This window comes from Furipterus horrens, unplaced genomic scaffold (assembly GCF_987537825.1).
Source record: "Furipterus horrens unplaced genomic scaffold, mFurHor1.1.pri manual_scaffold_5, whole genome shotgun sequence".
NCBI classification, from domain to species: domain Eukaryota; kingdom Metazoa; phylum Chordata; class Mammalia; order Chiroptera; family Furipteridae; genus Furipterus; species Furipterus horrens.
Genome location: NW_028327175.1, coordinates 145,367,789 through 145,388,733, shown reverse-complemented (window position 1 = coordinate 145,388,733; position 20,945 = coordinate 145,367,789). Strand labels below are relative to the sequence as shown.

At 37.3% G+C, this 20,945-nt stretch overlaps 1 protein-coding gene across 5 annotated transcripts in view; it reads right to left on the bottom strand.

Annotated features, from left to right (window-relative positions):
• Positions 1-20,945, bottom strand: part of PRKG1 (protein kinase cGMP-dependent 1) — a 1,228,801-nt gene that overhangs the window by 15,329 nt on the left and 1,192,527 nt on the right. For 4 of the 5 annotated variants that reach the window (XM_090278040.1, XM_090278045.1, XM_090278042.1 and 1 more), the window contains 4 exons: positions 13,507-13,646; positions 12,532-12,621; positions 5,198-5,339; positions 3,554-3,717 (listed from right to left, as the gene is read on the bottom strand). In XM_090278040.1, coding sequence (XP_090134166.1) covers positions 3,554-3,717; positions 5,198-5,339; positions 12,532-12,621; positions 13,507-13,646 — 536 coding nt within the window. The remainder of the gene's footprint in view (positions 1-3,553; positions 3,718-5,197; positions 5,340-12,531; positions 12,622-13,506; positions 13,647-20,945) is intronic. The other variant, XM_090278041.1, reaches the window with a different exon arrangement.

The following is a 20,945-nucleotide window of genomic DNA, read 5'->3' as shown; positions in this document are numbered from 1 at the left end:
TTGTTTGTTTGCTTTGTTTTTTGTTTTGTTTTTTGTTATTGAGTTGTATGAGTTTCTTATATATTTTGGATATCAACCCCTCGTAGAATATCATTTGTGAAAATATTCTCCTATTCAGTATGTTATGTTTATGTTCTTTTTTATGCTTTCCTTCACTGTGCAGAACCTTTATAATTTGATGAAGTCCTATTTGCTTATTCTTTTGTTTTCCTTGATTGAGGGGACATATCTAAAAGGATATTACTCAGACTGATGTCAAGTAGTTTACTATCTATGTTTTCTTCTAGGAGTTTTATGGTTTTAGACCTTACATTTGAGTTTATTTTTGTATATGATGTAAAAAAGTGGTCCATTTTCATTTTTTCCATGTATCAGTCTAGTTTTCCCAAATTAGAGTTGAAGAAACTAATTTATCCATTGTATATTCTTGCCTTCTTTGTTGTAGATTAATTGAGCATGTGAGCAAGGGTTTATTTTTGGACTCTATTCTGTTCCATTAATTTATCTGTTGACTTATATACTGTTTTATTATAGACTTGCAATATAGTTTAAAATCAGGGTGTGAGATACCTCCAACTTTGTTCTTTTTCAAGAACACTTTATTTGTGATTCCACATAAATTTTGGGATTATTTGTTCTAATAGTTATGAGAAGAATGTCATTGGTATTTTGATAGGGGTTACATTGAATCTGTAGATTGCTTTGGTCATTTTTGTGATATTAATCCTTCCGGTCCATGAACATGGTATTTCATTGTTTTGATGCAGCTGTAAGTGCAATTGTTTGTTATTGGTGTACAGAAATATGAGGGCTTTCTGTATACTAGCTTTTCACTCTGCTACTTTACTGTAAAAGCTCCTTTCTGGGAGATACTGGCACCCTGGAGGACAGTAGCAAAAGAGCATGATGGCGCCCACTAGCTTGAGCAAGGCAGAGGAAAAGCACAGAGATGGCACCAGCCAGGAAAGAAAAAAGAAAGAGAAAGAAAAGAAGCATAAGATTCAAAATAAAACATCATTCATCAACTGGAGCAAGGTGGAAGGAGAGCACAAGGATTGTACCTGACAGTCTTTATCCCTGGAGAGCACCCCAATAGGTCCCCAAATAGCTATTACATCAGATACTTGCTACTCAGGTCAACACTCTAAGACAAGAAAAAGAGCGTCTCCCACACAATGTCCAGCACCCCTCAATTGTATGCTTCTGCACTGGGTCCTGAGGCGAGTGAGTCTGAGTGTCAGAGTCCTTTTGGAGTCATTTTTCAAATCACTGTAGCCTTGCTGGTCTCACGGGTGTGAGGCATGTTGGTTTTCAAAGCTATATATTTGAGGGGCTCATTTCTCAGGTGCAGGTCTTAATGTTGGGGGTGCTCAATGTGCAGTTCAAAACCCATGCTCCTCAGTCTGAAGCTCTGATGTTTGAGTTTCCTTCTGATTGTGGATTGGTCACATCAGGGGAGGGGTTTATGGCAAGACTGTGTTCCAGTCTCTCCTCGCCTCTTCAACATGGGCCTTCTCTCACTCACCCAAAGTATAGATATCTCTTAGCCGGTTTTTAGATCTGTTTTTTTCTTTTTTCCCAGCAAAAGTTATTCCATATGTAGCTGTAGATTTGGTATGTTCATGGAAGGGGGTGAGTTCAGGATCCTTTTATATTGCCATCTTAAACTATATCCTCCTAATCTCATTTATTTTTAATCATAAGTATTTTTTTATAATTATTGTTTATGATAAATATTTATGCTAATAAATTAAGTTCCCCTTCGGCCATACCACATTATGATTTATAGTGCTTTGTTATTTTTATTACTGTTTTACTATTCTATAATTTCTATGGCTCTGTGGTTATTCAGAGAAGTGATTTTTTAATTTTCAAATGTTTAGACTTTTTCTTTTAAATTTTTGTATTAATGTCTACTTTTACTATATGGAAGTCAGATATTGTGACCTATAAAATTTTAGTTTGAAACAATTAAGAATTCTTCTATTAAGAATTTCTTTATAGTTCATATATACTAATTTTTAAAAGTATGGTTTTATTTTTTCCTTATTACTCAATAAATAAATAATGATTGTAGAAAAGTATTTAAATTCATAAGGAGAAATAGAAATTATTATGGTTAACATTTTAGTCTAGCTATTAATTGTTAATATTTTAATTCTTAGTTAATAGTTTTCTTCCATTCATTATATGATTGGTTTTTATAGACATTTAAAGAATACCTGAAAGGTTATATCTTCATCAATATACACATATATGTATGTTAAATTAGTCCTTCTCTATTGTCCAAATCATTTATATATATACTTACATGTCTACTTATTTTGTCATATATTCAAAATAACTTACCTTTATGCCAATGGCAAATAGTGAATAAAATTGGGTTATGTCACAGATAATTGATTTGAAACCAACATAGAGGTTTCAAGAGTAATCGCTTAAAATCTACACGACTAAAATTAAAAGCATAGCATAACTATTCATGGCAATGATAGCAGCAATAATAGCTGTTAACATTTATGGAGGGGTTCTTATGTTCTAGATACTCTTCTAAGTGCTTCATACATTCACTGATTCTTTACAAAAAACACTGCTTTAAAGGTCTTAAGTTTTCCTCTCATTTTTGTTGTAGCTCCTCAGTTCTCTTAATGCTTTCAGATCCCACTTCATGCTTATCCCTTTCTCTCCACTCTCCCTACCTTATTCTGGGCTCTCAGCATCATAGATCTGAACTACTAAAATGGTCTTCAAACTAGCCTCCCCATCCATCTTTCAATTTGCCCTACACATTTCTGCTAGCTGTTTTTCCTTCAATATCTCAGCACACATTACTCCTTTGTCAGAAAATACTCAATGATTCCCTCTCTGGATGCAGTCCAAATGCTCAGGTATAGCAATCATGATCCTTGAAAGGTGACTAATTGATTTCCCACCATTAAAAAACAAAACAAAACATGAACTGTCTTCCTGTCTTTGGCCACTACTGCATTTCTATTTAAGCCACACTCACTTCCAGGAATGCCCATTTCCCTTGCTTGCTCTCTGCTTTCTTACTGTAAGGCCCCACTGTAATTTTCTTCAAAATATTTCTGGATAAATCTCAGCCTTCTGTACTCTGTAGATCATAATGACCCTATTGCTCATTGTCCGGAATGCATACCTTGGTGGCATGTTTGTTTTTCTTTTTGTTGAAATATTTCTAATCTGTTTTATACCTGGTAGTATTCATAGTACCTTTTTTTATTGTTTATGACTATAATATGATTACATAAAAGACCTGAAAAGCACTCAAATTTCATTTAGATATAACAATTGCTAACAGGGCCTCTTAATTATATAAATAGCTGACCCTTGATGTTGTGTTTATTGCCCTCATCTGAATCATTTGAGACTTTCGTCTGTGAATTCCTGGTCATGTGCATTAATAATTAAAGTGTGGTAACAAGATATGATGAAAAGCACTTTAAGATGGTCTAATGAAAGTGACAAAGGCAGGAGTGTGTAGTTGTTTTCTGGTCTATTTTCATCAGCAATTCTCTACCAATGCCCATACCTGCCAGTCAGAAGTTCATACATTAGAATTCCCAGTGACCAATAGTCGGCTGAAATGTCATGGCCTTTGTTCAGGATGATCTCTGGGGCCACATACTCTGGAGTCCCACAAAAAGTCCATGTTTTCTTTCCAAATCCTATTTTCTTTGCAAAGCCAAAATCAACCTTACAAAGAGAGAAAAACAAGATTATTTCAAGCCACTTCTGATTGGGTTTAAAAGTGAGAAATTACTTAGCGGAAGTATACTGAAATAATAAAAAATAAAGAGATGTAAGTTAAAATCCTGTCTTCTAAAAGTCATCTATATTGCAAACAAAGCCTGCCAGTCAAAGTTGCTTTCAATGGGATAAACTGAAACCTAAGTAAAGGATGAAATTCACATCATTAAAAATAAAGACAAATCTTCTTCCTGGAAATACTTTCCATTTTCCCTTCATTTATGCCAATGGATGTCAGGGCATAAACAAATAATTTCTCCTTTAAAAAGATTTTATTTATTTACTTTTAGAGAGAGGGGAAGGGAGGGAGAAACGGAGGGAGAGAGACAGCAACGTGTGAGAGATACATTGATCAGTTTCCTCTCACACACCCACAACCTAGGCATGTGCGCTGACCAGGAATCAAACCGGCAACTTTTCAGTTGGCAGGCTGGCACTCAATCCACTGAGCCACACCAGCCATGGAAAAATAATTCTCCTTTACTCAAAATTTTAAAAAGACTAGTTGGACCTACTTGACATATTTTTGAGAGTATACGAGTACATGATTTCTGCTGAATTTAGTGAAACTGTTAATTCATTTAGTATTAATTTAGAAAACACTCTATTGTTAAAGGAGCTAATAACAAAGTTATTAGACCAATGATTGCTCTTGGTAAACACAAACAGATATTAAAATGAAAGTGTTTTCTTCATTTTTCTAGAAATCTTTTGAAGAATTATCCTCAAATACAGAAATTTGATTTTTTCTAAAACAAGTTGGTTGAGAATACAAATACTTAACTGCCATTTATTTGATTTCTTTGAAAATCATATGCTAAATAAAATTCTTAAAAAATTGAATCAGTTACTGAGAGAATGAAAGCCATCAAAAGCCATGCATTAAAATAAATAAATAAATAAATAAATAAATAAATACAAACAAACTTACCTGCCATAGTAAGTCTTTAAAGCTCTTGATCAATTTTTTTAAATTATCATTACTACTACTATTACTACTATTATGAACATGGTCTGGATAAAACTGTCTGCAAAGCCCATTTTTTCCAATTGCATTATTATGAAATCTAAAATATTAAAATGATTCATAAGTTTCCATAATATAAATACCCATTTTCTTTGGATGGCAGGAAGCCAGCTAGAGAAAGAACTTCTACAAAGCTCTTCTAGGTCTATGAACACATGCCAGCAAACATGAGTCCGCTGTAGCATGTTTTGCTAGGATATTATTAATTCGAACCTAGCCAATTTAATTTCTCATAACTTTAAAGAATAGCTAGTTGAAAATAGTAACACTCAAACATGCCTTTAAGAAAAGTTTTCATGTGTAAAAAGAAAAATGAGATTTTTATGGTAGCAGATGAACACAACTTTATAAACCAGTATTTTAAAACTGCAGGGCAGAAAATGTGTGAAATACACTGACCAGCTTGGCGTAACCTCGGTGATCTAGGATGAGATTTTCTGGCTTGAGGTCCCTGTAAATGATTCCTTTGGAATGCAGATAGGCAAATGCTTCTACCACACATGCTGTGTAAAATCTGGTTGTAGAATCTTCAAATGAACCTCTGAGATACAGAAAATGGAATGAAAAGTATATAAGAAATTAGTTTGTCTAATTAGGTTTTATTTCTAATTTCAGTATATTCCTGTGCCAAAATTTGGCCTCCGAGACCAAATCCTCTTGCTATTGCATTGGGTTTTCAAGAGCATTTGAGGATTAAATCAAGGAATTCTTTGCCCTTATAAATTGGACAGTTTAACTTCCTGAAAACACTGAGGCAGAGTTGAAACACATCCCATGTTTTATGTTTTCTGTAGTTGCCACCTTCCTCTTAACAGCTCATTACAATCAAAAAGGCACAGTTACAGTGGTGGGCAGAAGAGAGAAAAGTCCTATTTTAGAGCTTGTCCACCACCGGGTGTTTTTTAAAGGAGTTTATGAGCATAGTCATTGATTCATAGAGGACTTGTTTTTGAATCTTTCTAAATAATATAGATATGGTTCATGAGAATGGAAAGTTAATATTTTCAAAGAACCACTTTGAAAATGAGTTGTGGTACTTCTGATATAATCATATCACAAGCTAAGTATTCTTCTGTGTTTGAAACTTCTGTCAGCAAGACAAACAACACCTATTTCGTACCCTGCTGCCTTCTTATTAGAAAGAAAAAAATGGAGCTAATTAGAAGGAAAAAGGTAATTGGATGGGAAAGTTTATTAGTAAACTTGATTATGCTGTTTGTCTCTGCCTGTCTCATGCATTTATTTAATGAAATAATAATAAAGGGAAAACCCTTGACGTCTGTTAGCTCCTTGGTTCTAGGCCAGAACCTCTATAGTTTATTTTATTAATGGAAGTTCTAAAAAGATAAACTATGATTTGTTTCCTCTTTTCCCAGTGGTAAACACAATTTAATCATTTCATGATAATTCAAGAACATTAGTGTGAACATCAGCACTCGAGGGGGCTGAGCTGTAACATGAGAGACGAGCACTCGGGCAGATTTAGGGAGCGTGCAACAAAGGGTAGCCCCAAACTTGCTTTCATGAGAGTCACTGCAAGTCACTGATGTCAGTGTGCATTTTGATGACATTTGTTTCTTTTTCAATGCTGAGAAGTAAAGCGTAATGAGCTGGGAAGTGAAACATGGCTGCTATTGTATAAAATGAATCAATGAAGCCAAGGCAAAATCAGGCACTTTCAGGTCATTTTTTAGAATACAGTGTCTTCCAGAAAGGTGTTCTTCACTTCAACTCCCAGTGTCCCCTGAGTTGTCATTAACATATTTGGCTTTCCCCAAAATAAACCTTTCTTTTGAAATAAATTTGAAGCATGATATCTCTTCTAGATAACTAAAATTACTAAGATTTTAGTATCTCTCTTCAACAATATCTGAATAAAACAAACATGAATGATGAGGACAAGAAAATGTTTGAGAAGAACTGTATCTGTATTAGGAAATGAGTAATATACTTTATACTGCCATTTGCTTCTGACTCTGAACTACCTTTGCCAAGTTAATGCTATAGAATCCTGGGTGTTGGGAAGGGGATTAAAGTAGTACCTTCATGGCTCTTTCTTCTTTGGGCTTAATTATGTAGGTTTGTGCATCAAAAGCAGTGTATTTCTTTCAACTGGAGAGATTATTTGCTTTAAATAGTAAGCATCCATAATAGATCATTTCTGATCTATATATAACAGATAACAGATCATTATCATAGAGCTTTAGCTACTTGATGCTGTATACGATGTCGGTCCTACTCAATGGAGAGCACTGCAAAGCCCAAGCAAAACAAAACAGTACATGGAATAAAGCCTTGTCTTATTTCATGTTACATGTCTTGCTTTAATAAAAAAATTGATTATGTCTTTGTATCAGAACTAATTGTAATTTGCCTGGGCAGTTTGAAAAGTCTACAAATTCTTGATTGCTGTTAGAAGAAATCATTTTCTGCAATTGTGACTTTGGGTAACATAATCTCTGTTTTCCCTAACATTCAGTTGTTAATGCAACCAAATGGACAAATGCATTGTTAATGTTGTAGGGAGAGTAAACACTCATGTGAGAGATCAGCTTCTCATGAAAGCTCTGCTGAAAGGTATTCGGATACTAATTATTAGCAGGAAGATGAAAAAATCTTAATACAACTCAGAGTCATCAGAGGAGGCTGTAGGTTAAGAACATGGAATCTGAAGCAAGAATCCTGAGTTCAAATGTGGGTTTCACTTACTGTGCAATTAATGGTACCTTTCAGGGCCCCGTGTTTTCCTGTGAAAAATTAGACTAATAAGAGAAACTATCTCACTGGGTTTTCATGAGCATTCAGGAATTGATGCATATATTTCAAACGAGGGCCTGGCATACAACTTGTACTCAGTATTATAGCCACTATAATCGAGCATCAAAAACCTCTTCTTAAGCCACTATCTTAACGTAGGAAAACTGATACAGGACAGGTCTGAAGTCATTGGCGGGTGGGAATGGGGAGGTTACAACTCTAATCATCACTGTAATTGACTATCTGCTGCTTCTCACTGCTAAGACTAACTGCCACCAGTCGGCGTTCAGGAGTCTTCTGCTAATGTCTGTTCCCTTTACTTTTTCCATGCTTCTCACCAATGAACAAAAATTATCCCTTTATTGGCTGCCAATCAAAACTCTTCCTTTTTCCCTATCAGAATGTGAACTGACCACAAACCATAAATCTTTGGGCCTTGACAGCCCTGTTTGTTTGTTTCCTGGTTTCTCTCCTTCTGAGCCATTTTAGAATTTGGAAGGTTTTAGAAAGCTGGTTTCATTTATTCAACAGATCTATATTGAGAATCTTCTATATATAAATATGTTTGTCACTGCTTTTGAAAATTAAATGAAAACCTTATCTCAATTATGTTTCCATGCTTTATGACAGATTAACACAATATATGAACACAAACTGTTTATCAGCAACTCAGCATCATCACTAAATTTCTGATGCAGGTAATTTGAGGACTTTAAAATAACTTTTAGAAAGCAGTCACAAAACATTGTATTAGGTTGACTCAAAATGGAAAATTATGAGTAGAATTGGAAATGACAATGTAAATCTGAGCTAAAACATAAATGAAAGCTTGTTTTATCAACACTTAGCAAGTAGCTTAAAGAAATAAATCACTGACTCATAGCTCTTTGAAATAATAAATTATGCCTTAACAATTGTGTCATTTCAATTATGACAAGTAAGGGATAGGTTCTTATACCCTTTTTTGGATTGAGTATTTATTTTAACTAGGTGGCAGCAAATAACAACAGTTTTATTGAGAGAATTAGATGATTATGTATACACATTGATAGACACACATTAAAAGTTAATCACAATATTTAATCCACTTGGCATAAACTGAGTTCTGAAATGAGAGAATATAATGAAGACAAGGCATCTCTTACAAAAAAAATAAGTTCTCTCCTTTCACTGACTGGTGACAACAATTATTAATGAGTGCAGAAACACAAAGGCCTTGCAACTTGTGCAGTTCCCTTGCCCGTTGTAAAGTTGGGAGGGGGCAGTAAATGAATATGAAAACAGTCTCATTTCCTTGAAATACTTTCAATCTATATCATCTATTATTAGATCATTTAAGATGGAATATAAATAATCACCCTCCATACAACTTTCAGTCAAGAGGAAGTAGGAAAACGCTGTGCTCACCTCCTCCCGTGACCACATCAAAATCATAATTAAATTATAGGACAACCATCATTGAGAACCACCTAAATAGTATCTGCACACAAGTCTTATAACTAAGGATATCAAGAAGCAGCCATGTAAAGACTGAGCGGAGGGGTGGAGACATGGAAAGGGCAGGTGCCACACACAGGTGGGGTGATTAAGAATCAGGAGGGATATCTTAGCTGTGGAGGTGCCTCCTGAGGAGATAGTGGGCCCAGTCCCATCCCCAGCTGCCAGCCCAGGGCAGCAGTATTGGGAAGAGAAGTGCCCATAACATCTGGCTGTGAAAACCAGTGGGGATTGCACTCTAAGTGAGACCAAGGGCTTCTGGAGTCCCAGGCGTTTCTCTTTAGGGGCCATTCATGGACTGGTTCGCTCACAGACTCTAGCTTTGGGCTTCAGTGCAGAGGCAGCAGCTCAGAATGACAGGAATATATGGGGAGGAACTGCATTGCTTGGCTTCAGGGTAAGGACTGGAGGAGCAGGGGTTGGGTGGCTGTCTCTGGGGACCGAAGTTCTGGAAGGCACAGAAATGTGCCAAGTCTAAGCTCTCCATAAACCTGGATAGCACTGTTCTCTCCACCCAGGTGACCCCCCCAACCCCCCCCCCCCGAGACCCTGCAACACCCAACTCACACATCTGGCTGAACTTCTTCCAGTCGCTCCCCCACACAAGTGATCATGCCTCAGACTTTCCTAAAATCTTCCAAAGGCCCACAAACCCCAAACAAGCAGTAGCCAAAATCTGCATGCCCTCTATGTCTTGCTAAGTGCTCCCAAGCCTGACACAAGAGGTGATCAGTCTCACTTTGCATTTTAACTCCCATCAGGTGGACCCAAGCTTGGCAAAAGCTGTGGCCACTGCAGGCCTGGAACATAGCTTCAACTAAGTGGCCATAAAACTGGCACAATAAAGGGCTGGCTTCAGCCCACACTGTGGTGCCCACCAAAGGAACCCAACCCTGTACTAGTGGCAGCCAGCCCTGGGTCTCAGCACAGCTTTTCCCAAGTGCCTCCAAGCCCAGCACAAGAAGCAACCAACCATAGATCACTCTGTACCTTCCTCTGGGAGGCCATCACCTGGCACATACAGCAGCTGACTTTGGCCTGCACCAGAGCCCCTCTGAAGAACCTCCAGAACCAACACACTGGGTGGTCAGCTTCAGACTACATCAGAGCACCACCTAACCAGCTCCACAAACGACAAACCCAAAGGGCAGACCAGGCTGGCACCAGAGCCTCACGAGAACAACTCCTGCTCCATGGGGTTAGCTCCTGCACAACAGCTAGTCCATGGTAGTAATGGCCTGCTCTCACAGACAGTCTGGAAATCAGTCCCAACAGTGGTGTGGCAATGGCAATCAAGACTCAGCACAACAGGAGGGCATGCACACAGGCGACACTCCTGGAGCACCCAGCTCAAGTCACCAGGGTTAGGGGGATGGACCAAAAAATGGAAGGGATCAAAAAGTACAAATTGGCAGTTATAAAAATAGTTACGGGGATATAATGTATATCATTGGGAATGTAGTCAATATAATAACCATAAATAGTGTCAGGGGCACTAGACTTATTGGGGGATCACTGCATAAATTATATAAATGTCTAATCACTATATTATATACATAAAACTAATATTGTATGTCAACTGTAATTGAAAAAAATTTTAAAGTCAGTCTCCACAAAATAACTGGAATCAAGGAAAATAAACATAAAATGTCACTCGCTGGCCCAGAAAACTCATCCAGAAAGACACATGACCAGAAGTGAGATGAGCATGTTTTGGAAACCGTGGTTCCTAAAGCAATTATTTAAGAAATTTATGAGTAAATGGGCATATGCATTAAAACATTAAAATTAAGTAAACAGTTGAAATATTAAATGTCATTAGGTTACAATATATATTAAATACACTAATATATCATATATATAAACTAATGTTATATACTAATATAAATACTTAAATATATAATTTTTAAAAATCATCTTAACCACTTAAATTTGTTAAAAAGCTGCAGGGTTTCCAATTCTTTGAGTGTTATGGAAGAAAGGTGAATAAAATATAGTTTGTACTAACATATTGCAAATAATGGAACAGAATTTGTGGAAAGCAAAAAATTACAAACCGGAAGATAACCCATGAAAGAAATAAAGAGGAAACAGGAAATTAATTGCAAAAATTAATATAGCATTGCTGTAGTTCATATCTCAAAGTAAAAAATAATTGAATAGTCTTCAAATCCTGTTTATATATGTGATATCATTTTAATTCTTCTCCATAACAAATAAAAACTGCTCTGTGTTTCATAGCTACTAGGTGAGAGAAGACTGCTGTTATCAGAGACGTCTGAGATAACTCCCTAAGCCTCAGAGGTATTACCATGTATCAGTAAAGAATAAGGTCACATACGGCTCTCTTAAAATTAACCCAAATACATTTCCTTTATGCTTTCAGACTAGCTTTTCCCTTATTGCTTTTTTCCTGAGACACAAGAAAATTGAATGAATTGAAAAATATGGGTTGTTTTGATTAAGGGTATTTTCCTATACATTGTAACTAATGGCATAATTACTTTCTTCTTCTCTTGGCATTTTTTTCTAATAATTAAGCTTTAGAATTTTCAGCCTCAATGTAAACAGAGAGAAAGTTAGTGGCAATATTAATTGGAGACTCAATGTCCAAAACTAAGCTTTCCCTTTGTGATTCCTTAAGTACAAAAATGGAAGTCTTAAAATAAAGGAAATAAGGCTGTATACGTATATAAGAAAAAAAGTTGGCTGAAGAAAAATATTCTGGGGTGACTTTATATATACTCATTCCATTGATTTTAATGTCGAGGCTTCTGGCCCACCCCACCCCGAATCTTTAGGAGGAATCAGGTAGCTGCTATTTCTCTAGATCATGCCTCTTCAGGAAGTATTATATAAGTCAGAGGGGGTTCTCAGCAACTGTGTACTCCAAGGATGATAAAAGGGAGGAAAAAGAAAAAAATCAGCCTGTTGGAGGTAGAGAAAGGACCATTCATTGATTTTTTGCTTCCATACATTGCTCCCAAGATAAGATGCTTCTTTTTTATATATATTTTATTCTTTAAAATTTAACTCTTATTGTATTTTTTCCATTACCATTTAGTCCCCTTACACTTCCCCTCCCCCAAGCAATCACCACACTGTTGTCCATGCCCATGAGTCCTTTTTCCTTTTTTGTATTAAAAGCAACCCTTAGCTGCCCTGATAACTCAAATCCATCTCATTCAGAAGCTTTGGCTGGCCATTATGAACCAACCAAATGCAAACTCAAGTTAAATAAGGAAAAGTAGAAAATAATATTTTCTTTCAAAAAATAAGTTGAAATTGAATGCTAATTGATGTCTCACAAGTGGACTTTAGATCTCTTTTTATTGTTGTTATTGTCTAGTTAAAGAAGTTAATAGAAGTTTAAAATAGCTGTTCCTTTCTTTATATGGCTTATTGTTTCCGTGTTTACTTCTCTCCGTAAGTCTCCTAATTAGAACAGAGTAGAGATAGAAATTTCTTAAAACTCCTACCTATCCCTGAGAATGGTCCAGAGCTCTCCACCTAGGCAAGCTTCCATCAACATATACAAATATTTGCTGTCCTTAAATGTTCTGTATAGTCTGTGAATTGCAAACAAGAAAACAAAGGTTATAAACATTATTGCCTTTCAAAAGCATGTACATGTTTTGAGTGCCATGATTGGAGTCTTATTCTTGATTTGCCAAGTCTGAAATTTTATCAAAAAGATGAGAGAGTTCTGAATTTGCAAATCGGGAAAAGGAGACAATGACTCAGGACTAAGAGCCACACATGGTAGGGCTAGTCTCTCCTTCGAAATGTATTAATCCCAGTGATGATGGACAAAGAGGGCTTCTTGGGATTCCTACAATTCCAGTTTGGTTGATATTTCAAGCATGAACTCTTGAGCAATATTTAGTGGCTATAAACATACAGTGTAGAGAGATATAAAGTAGGTAATGTTTTTGCAAATACAGACACAAAATTTGTGCACTGTTCACTTAATGTTCATATCATATCCTGTTTTCAGCAAACACTACAGGCAAGTTAACTATAAAAGTCTCTTCTACATTTAAATATACTCCCCATTATTTTCTTGTTAGTGCTCCGAAAATAGGTGGAATAGTCATTTCACTTAATTTTTTTTTTTAAATATTCAAATCCTTAAAGGTAAAAGAGTTTGTTTTTTGACATTTTGTCTTCCAAGCATCGGAGGTCTATGTACAGTTCTGGAGTAAATGAAAGGATAAAGATGAAGTATTAGACACTCTGGGAAAATCATGTTCTTTTCCCAGAATCTGATTGTCTTTAAACAAATAAGAAGATAAAATCAAATCTTTTTTTCTCAAGCAAACTTTCTTAAAATCAGATTTAAACTGTTTGTGTGAGTGAATGAAATGTGTAACGGTGAGTGCCAGTGGTGGAGGATCATGTGGTGGATTTGCACCTGGCCTTTGGGACCTCAGTACCTGGGGAGGGGTCTTTACCTCACTATGAAGTCGGAATGAGCCCCCTGCATGATCTGCTTCTCTGAGCGGATGTGCTCCTGTTGTCTTGTATCCACAATGTGGCGTTTCTTGAGAATCTTCATTGCAAAGGTTTTGGATTCTTCACTTTTCAACTGGACCTTAGAGGAAGGCAGAACGGAGTATGTAAGATAATGCCTGTGCAGTCAATATCACAGGGTGCATTCTTAACCCCGCATCAACGGGTGCATGGAGCACTTAATGACACCCCCACCACCACAATAAATCCTTGCTGGAGCTGGGTTTAAAATTCAGGGCTCACAACTATTATCCAGTCTCATCCCACTAGTTGGGATGAATTTTAACTTAAGTGGATGCCTGAATAATTTTGTGCCTGCTTGAATTAGAAGAGAAATGTACTTGACTGTCATTTTATTATTTCATTTCATATAATGGGTTTGAGTATATTTGATAGTTTTTCTCCTTCAGTCATAGAAATAAAATTTAATTTCTTTTGTAATTTTACTTAAAGTGAGTGTGGCAAAGGGCGGATCATATGGGCTTTATGCTCCTCCTCTTTAGTCCTACTCCACAAACATTTATAAAGTTGTAAAATTCTGTGACATAGACTCTGCTGAGACTGCAAAACTATGTTCTTTTATTTCTTCTCCTTTAACATCCCAGTTTTCCCTTCCCTCTAGTTACAAGAAGAAAAGAGGGAAGGGGAGGAGGAAGAAGAAAGTTGAGTGTAGACAGGATGTTTTTCAAGATATTTTGAACTTTTTTTCTTCTCAGATATGCATGATAGCTTTAATCCTCTTGGATCACAGTCCTTATTCCTTAGGTAAGCTAACTGGTAAACCTAAACTGTACCTCCATGTCCCCAAGGCCTCCATGCCTCTGTTCCAGCCCCACATGGCCTTAGGGGCTCTGGAGTCCTCAGACAGGCTGCTGCTGGTCTGTGTTTGTGGTTTTACAAAAAATTTCAAGGAGGGGACTTACAATGAAAAAAAAGAGAGATAATAGAGCTAATCACTTAATAGCAATGTTAAAAAGTTATTATCTAGTGCTCTCCAGCAACAGAATCCTCAAGATAATGCCAGAGAGCCCACATTATTCAGAAATAACGAAAGCCTTGAGGAAATAACAGGACAAGCTGTTTCTGCTCCGCAGCTGAAGTAGCCATCCCTTCTTCGGTTGGGAACTGTTTATGCCTCATCTGCAGGAATAGCGATGTTCTTAAGTGTCCTGTACATACACACATGCACAGATTGAATTCAGTCTGAGAGGACATTAATGTGGCTAGTTCCTTAGAAGAGAACATGAGGACACTTCAAATAATTCTGCCAGCATCTGTGAATCCCTATGGCAGGTTAGAGGTGAAGAATGGATAACTGAAAATACCTTAAGCCAAAGGCACTCACTCTACTCCAGCTGTGAAACTTTAACATGGCAGATGAGTGTGATACAAATGAATTCAGTTGTAGTTCATAATAAAACACAAAACGTGAGAACCTATTTATCACATAAATTTGAACAGATAGTTAAGATGGCATGAAAAATGAGCAGTGGTATGCAAATTTAGGGGAGGATAAACAAAATCATATTCTTCTTTAGAGTCTTAGGTATATAAGTGAAGATTCTTGCATAGTTCACATACCTAATGTAAAGATGTTCTCTTTAGTTATGATAACACACATTTTTACTGTGCATAGGGTGGGTGAAAATAGCTCAGCCTTTACTGTCACAGGTCTGGACTTAACACTTTAACTTCAGTTAAGGCCTCTCTGTCTCCTATGGAGTTACTGTGACCTGAAATGAGAAGGATCAACCAAGTGGGCATTCCTTGATGATCTCTCTTCTCTTTAAAACAAAGCCAGATCATCTCACCCCTTTGCCCCAAATCCTCCAGTGGCTTCCCATCTCACTCATGGTGGATAAACTGTCACAAAGGCCTACAAGATCCTATACCATCTGGAACCCTGCTACCCATGAGCCTCACTTCCCACTTATTCATTCTATTGGGGGAGGGGGGCTCACAACAGCTACCTTGCTGTTCCTTGAGTACACCAAGCAAGCTCTGGCCTCAGGCTATTTGCTTGTGCTATTCTTCTTCAGGAATGTTCTCTCACAGATATTCCCAGGAGTCACCCTCACAGTTCCCTGAGTTCTCTGCTCAAATGCTTCCTAAATCTCTCTACACATCAGTCTACATAAAAGGGGAACCACCCACTTCTCCCTTTTTTAGTGTTCTCTATAGCTCTTATCACAAGCTAATACACTAAATATTTTCTTGATTACTTGTTTAGTATTCTTCTCCTCTCTGGTATCTGGAAGCAACCTGGGATTGGTGATGTTTTTGTTTGTTTGTTTGTTTACTGTGCCCAACATAGAGTAAATGCTCATGAAATATTTGTTGACTGAGTGAATCAAAGGAAGAATGAAATAAGCCATGATGATTTATCACTGGCAAAGTCATAACAGAGCTGGCACCTAAACCCCACAATGTGTATCTCCGAGCCTAACAGGAGAAAAACCAGGGAAGCTATGATGACAAGCAATGTAGTGTTTGGTCTATTTCTTCTTTCCAAAAGTACTTTTAATAATGCATAAAAGGGAAGAAAATATTTCTATGTTTTAATGCCGTACAGGAAACATACAGGAGCAAATATCTGCATCATTCAGCCCTGAATTTTCTACTTTTATAAGGTGTTTTAACTGTATTTTTTCCTTGAATGACTAAAATGTGATATTCTCAATTATAGCAACTACCAGACTAATAAAGTTATCTCTAGGATAAGAGCTATTTGGCTACCAACTAGCTCTTGGGGTCAGTTAGCTCTTAGGGCTATGACCATCTCTTTCGCCTTCATAACTTTTTAGTTCCCCTCTAATTAATAAATTCTATGATTCCAAGTGTATTAATCATTTTTGCTATAACCAGCTTATTGCTGTTCTATAACTACATCCATATGTTTAATTTATTTCACTCTAGCCAGGGTTTTAGGTTGAAAAATTTATCTACTTTTCTATGCCTTCAATAACTTTTAATTTTCTATTAGGAAGAATTTAGAGAAATAAGTGAAGCCATCAGGAGCAAGTCAGAGAGAAACAGGGAAAAACACTTTCATTAAACATGAACTGCTGGGCACATCTATCAACATTATTTCATTTAGTCCTATAGTCAACTTTTAATGGCAGAAGGAAGTTTTTTTTTGTTTTTTGTGTTTACATATACTTCATAATCAACAACAATTGCTAACGTTAATAATGTTCTTATTAGGTGTCACAAGCAGTGTAGTAGGTGAATTTTCTTACTTAATCTTCCTAGCAACCCTTTGATTATATAATTATCATCCCATTTCTCAGAGGAGAAGATTGGAGACTACCAGAAAGGTCAATATCTTGCTTCAGTCCCCAAAGCTATCAAGTGGCAGAACTGTGTTCATGCTCAGATCTTTTTGACCCAAGCTATTTCCATTATATGCTGCTGCCCATCAGCTGAATAAAAATAAAATTGAAAGCACAGTGATTGGCGCTTTACAAATGAGAGTTTAATGGCACTGGCTAACTCATGGACTCTCTGTGAGAAAAGCTGAACCATGAATTAATTACCTTTAAGCTTCAGTTATGCTGGACATGTCGTTTGAGAAACCAGCCAAACTCTCACTGTCATTTTTTGAGGCACTTACAGAGACCTCATTGTGTTATCCGAGAGCTGTGTGTTTTAGTGCTTGAATCCTGCAAGGAGAAGTCAAGGGTGGTGGGGGTTTTGGGGGTGTGGGGAAGTAGAGGAAGGTGATAGTAGCTGGTGGGTGGAAGATAGCTGCTGCCATGAAAGGTAGATACAAAGATCATTGGGAGTCATTCTTATTGGCTGCCAATTTAGTAAGTATTGATTACAAAATATTCACAGAAACCTACAGCCTGTCTACTAAGGCTTTTTCTGTTTTAGCTTTGAGTGGAGGCAGCCCTGCAGCTAGGAACATTGCTTATGCTCCATAAAGAAAGACCTCACCTGTTCCTTAGCCATACCACTAACTCAGAATGTCTACTTCCATTTTGAACTAGAATGCCACAGACTCACAGGACCCCAGATCCTCACAGAAAAGAAAATCTCCTGATAAGCCGCTGTGTTAAGATCATTTCAGAATGCTCAACTATTAGGTTTGCTATCCCAAGTTTCTGGAGTACTCCTCTTTATGCTGGTTTAGTTCTTAACCAGATTCACAGAATTAGGCAAAAGTCTCACAATAAAACTTTTACAACCGAGTAAACTGAATAGGCCAACTATCAGATTTTCTACTTATGCATAAGCTCTAGGTTGTTTTGTCTCCATCATTTTCCAATATTCCTCATTGCCAGAGAACTCTTTATAGTCCTATTAGATACTGGTGTCAAACTCCATGTTTAGGAAACAGCTTAACCAGTTCAGTTCTGTGGAAGTTGACTAAAATGACAAAGCTGAAGCAGGGTATAAAGTAGCCACAAAATTATTATAGTATTCAGGAAGAAAAAAAGCATGAAGTAGCTGTACATTAATCCCCTGAATCCATATTGAGTTTGATTTACAATTATTCATGTCGAAAATAAAAAGATATAGTGCAAAGCAAATTTTAGCATAAGAAAATATGAGCCAAAAAAGGCTAATCTTTAGAGATAAAACGTAAATTAATAGTTGCCTGAAGTGCGAGTAGCAATGGAAAGTATTTGCAAAGAGGCACAAGAGTTATTATTGAAGAGATAGAAATGTTCTAAAACTGGGTAGGAGTGATGGTTGTATAATTTTATGATATATAAATTACACTTACCAGGGGCACAAGGATAGTTCAACATATGCAAATTGATCAATGTAATACACATTAACAAAAGAATAAAAAACATATGATCTTAATAGATGCAGAAAAAGCATTTAATAAGATACAGCATCCATTTATGATTAAAACACTCAATAAAATAGGTATATAAGGAAAGTACCTCAACATAATAAAGGCCATATATAAAAAACCTTCAGCCAATACCATACTGAAAGGTGAAAAAATGAAAACTTTTTGTCAAAGATCAAGAACAAGACAAGGATGCCTATTCTCACTACTCTTATTCAACACAGTTCTGGAAGTCCTAGTTGGAGCAATAAGGCAAAAGAAATAAATAATGAAGAAGTACATGATTCTGTACATAAAAAAAAAACCTTAAAAACATCACCAAAAGAAAACTATTAGAAACAATAAACAAATACAGTAAAGTTGTAGGACACAAAATCAATGTACAAAAACCCACTGCTATACCTCCGGCCAATATGGAGGCATAGACAGACACGCTGCATCTCCCTCCACAACTAAAAAGGAATACAACTACCTCAAAACTAAAACAAAGAGAAGTTCCAGAAAATCAAACTGCATCAAACTCTAGCAAACAAAGATATAATGAAGAAATACTTATCCAGACAGGTAGGAGGGGCGGAGCTGGGGTAGAGAGGACATGGTGTGGTGGCGGCAGCAGCAGGCCAGCAGAAAGTGCAGTCACAGGTTTTAAAGTCAGGAGGGACACCTAGGGAGTGTTCCCAGCTCCTCACCAGACCTAGCAGCTCACAGTCCTAGCACCAGGGAAAATCAAGCCTCATTGCTTCTGACTATACAGACCAGTGGGGGTTGGGGTGGAGGCAGCAACTGCCAGTCTCTCAGCAGAGTCCACTTGTTTAAAGGGCCCCCACAGTCCTAGAATGTCCACAGACCCACCCACTCTGGGAACGATGGCCAGGGCAGCAGCTAGGGGGGCGCCAGTCCAGTGTGGAAGTGGGAGAGGTGCCTGGAAAAGGGGAGAAAGTTGGGTAGGCGGCACTGTTCCCTCTCGGACCCCTCCCCCACATACAGTGCTACAACATGGTGAAACAGGTCGCCCTGTACTGATGAATCCCTAAGGCTCCACCCCTTACAACATAACAGGATTGACAGCTCTACCTGGGACACGGAGGCAAACAAACACAGGAGCCTGTCAGAATGAAGAGACAGAGAAGTCTGGCCCAAAAGGGGAAACAGATCAACGTTCCAGTGGGAGAACTAAGTGACGAGGAGATAGCCAACCTAACAGATGCAGAATTTAAAACACTGGTGATAAAGATGCTCATAGGCTTGACAGATATGCTTGAGTATGGCAAACGCATAAGAGCAGAATTGAAGGCTTTGCTACATGAAACAAAGGAAAATTCAAACAAAACCAAGGATGAAGGGAAGGAAATTGGGGTTCAAATCAATGATTTGGAACATAAGGAAGAAAAAAACAGTCAACCAATGCAGAATGAGGAAGCAAAAATTTTAAAAAATGAGGAAAACTTCCCAAATTTTGAGAAGGAGATGGACATACAGGTCTGGTAAGCATGGAGGGTACTGGGTGAGCTGGACCCAGAGGAGATCACACCAGGACACACGATGGTTGAGATGCCAAAGGTGAAAGATAAAGAGAGAGTCGTGGAGTCAGCAAGAGAGAGGCATAGAGTTGCCTACAGGGGGGTGCCTATAGGACTATCAGCTGATTTCTCAGAGGACACTTTGCAGGCAGGAAGGGACTGGCAAGCAGTATTCAATGTGATGGAAGGCAACCTGCAACCAAGATTACTCTATCCAGCAAAGCTATCATTTGGAATGGAAGGGCAGATGAAGTGCTTTCCAGACAAGGTAAAGCTAAAGGAGTTCATCATCACCAAGCCATTATTATATGAAATGTCAAAGGGACTTACAAAAAAAAAAAAAAGATCAAAACTATCAACACTAAAATGACAACAAACTCACAAGCATCAACAACTGAATCTAAAAAATAAAAACAAAATCCAACTAAGCAAACCAGAATAGGAACAGAATCATAGGTATGGGGATCATTTGGAGGGTTATCAGCTGGGAGCGGGGAGAGGGAGAAATGGGGAAATGGTGCAGGGATTAAGAAGCATAATTGGTTGGTACAAAATAGACAGGGGGAAGTTAAGAATAATATAGGAAAGGGTGAAGCCAAAGAACTTATATGCACGACCCATGGACGTGAACTAAGGGGGGTGGGATTTCTGGAGGGACAGGGGGTACTGGGCAGAGGGGAGCAAAGGTGAAAAAATTGGGACTACTGTAACAACATAATCAATAAAATATGCTTTAAAAAAAACCCCACTGCTTTACGATATACTAACAACAAAACTTCAGAAAATAAATGAAAAAAAAATTACTTTCGCAATTGCAACCAAAAGAATAAAATTCCTAGTAATACACTTAACAAAGAATGTTAAAGACCCACTGAAAACTACAAAGAATCATTAAAAGAGATTGAAAAAGACACAAGAAAATGGAAAGATATCCACGTTCATGGATTGGAAGAATCAGCATAGTTAAAATGGCCATATTACCCAAAGTAATATACAGATTTAATACAATCCCCACAAAATCCCAATGTCATGTTTTAAAGTAAATAAAACAAAC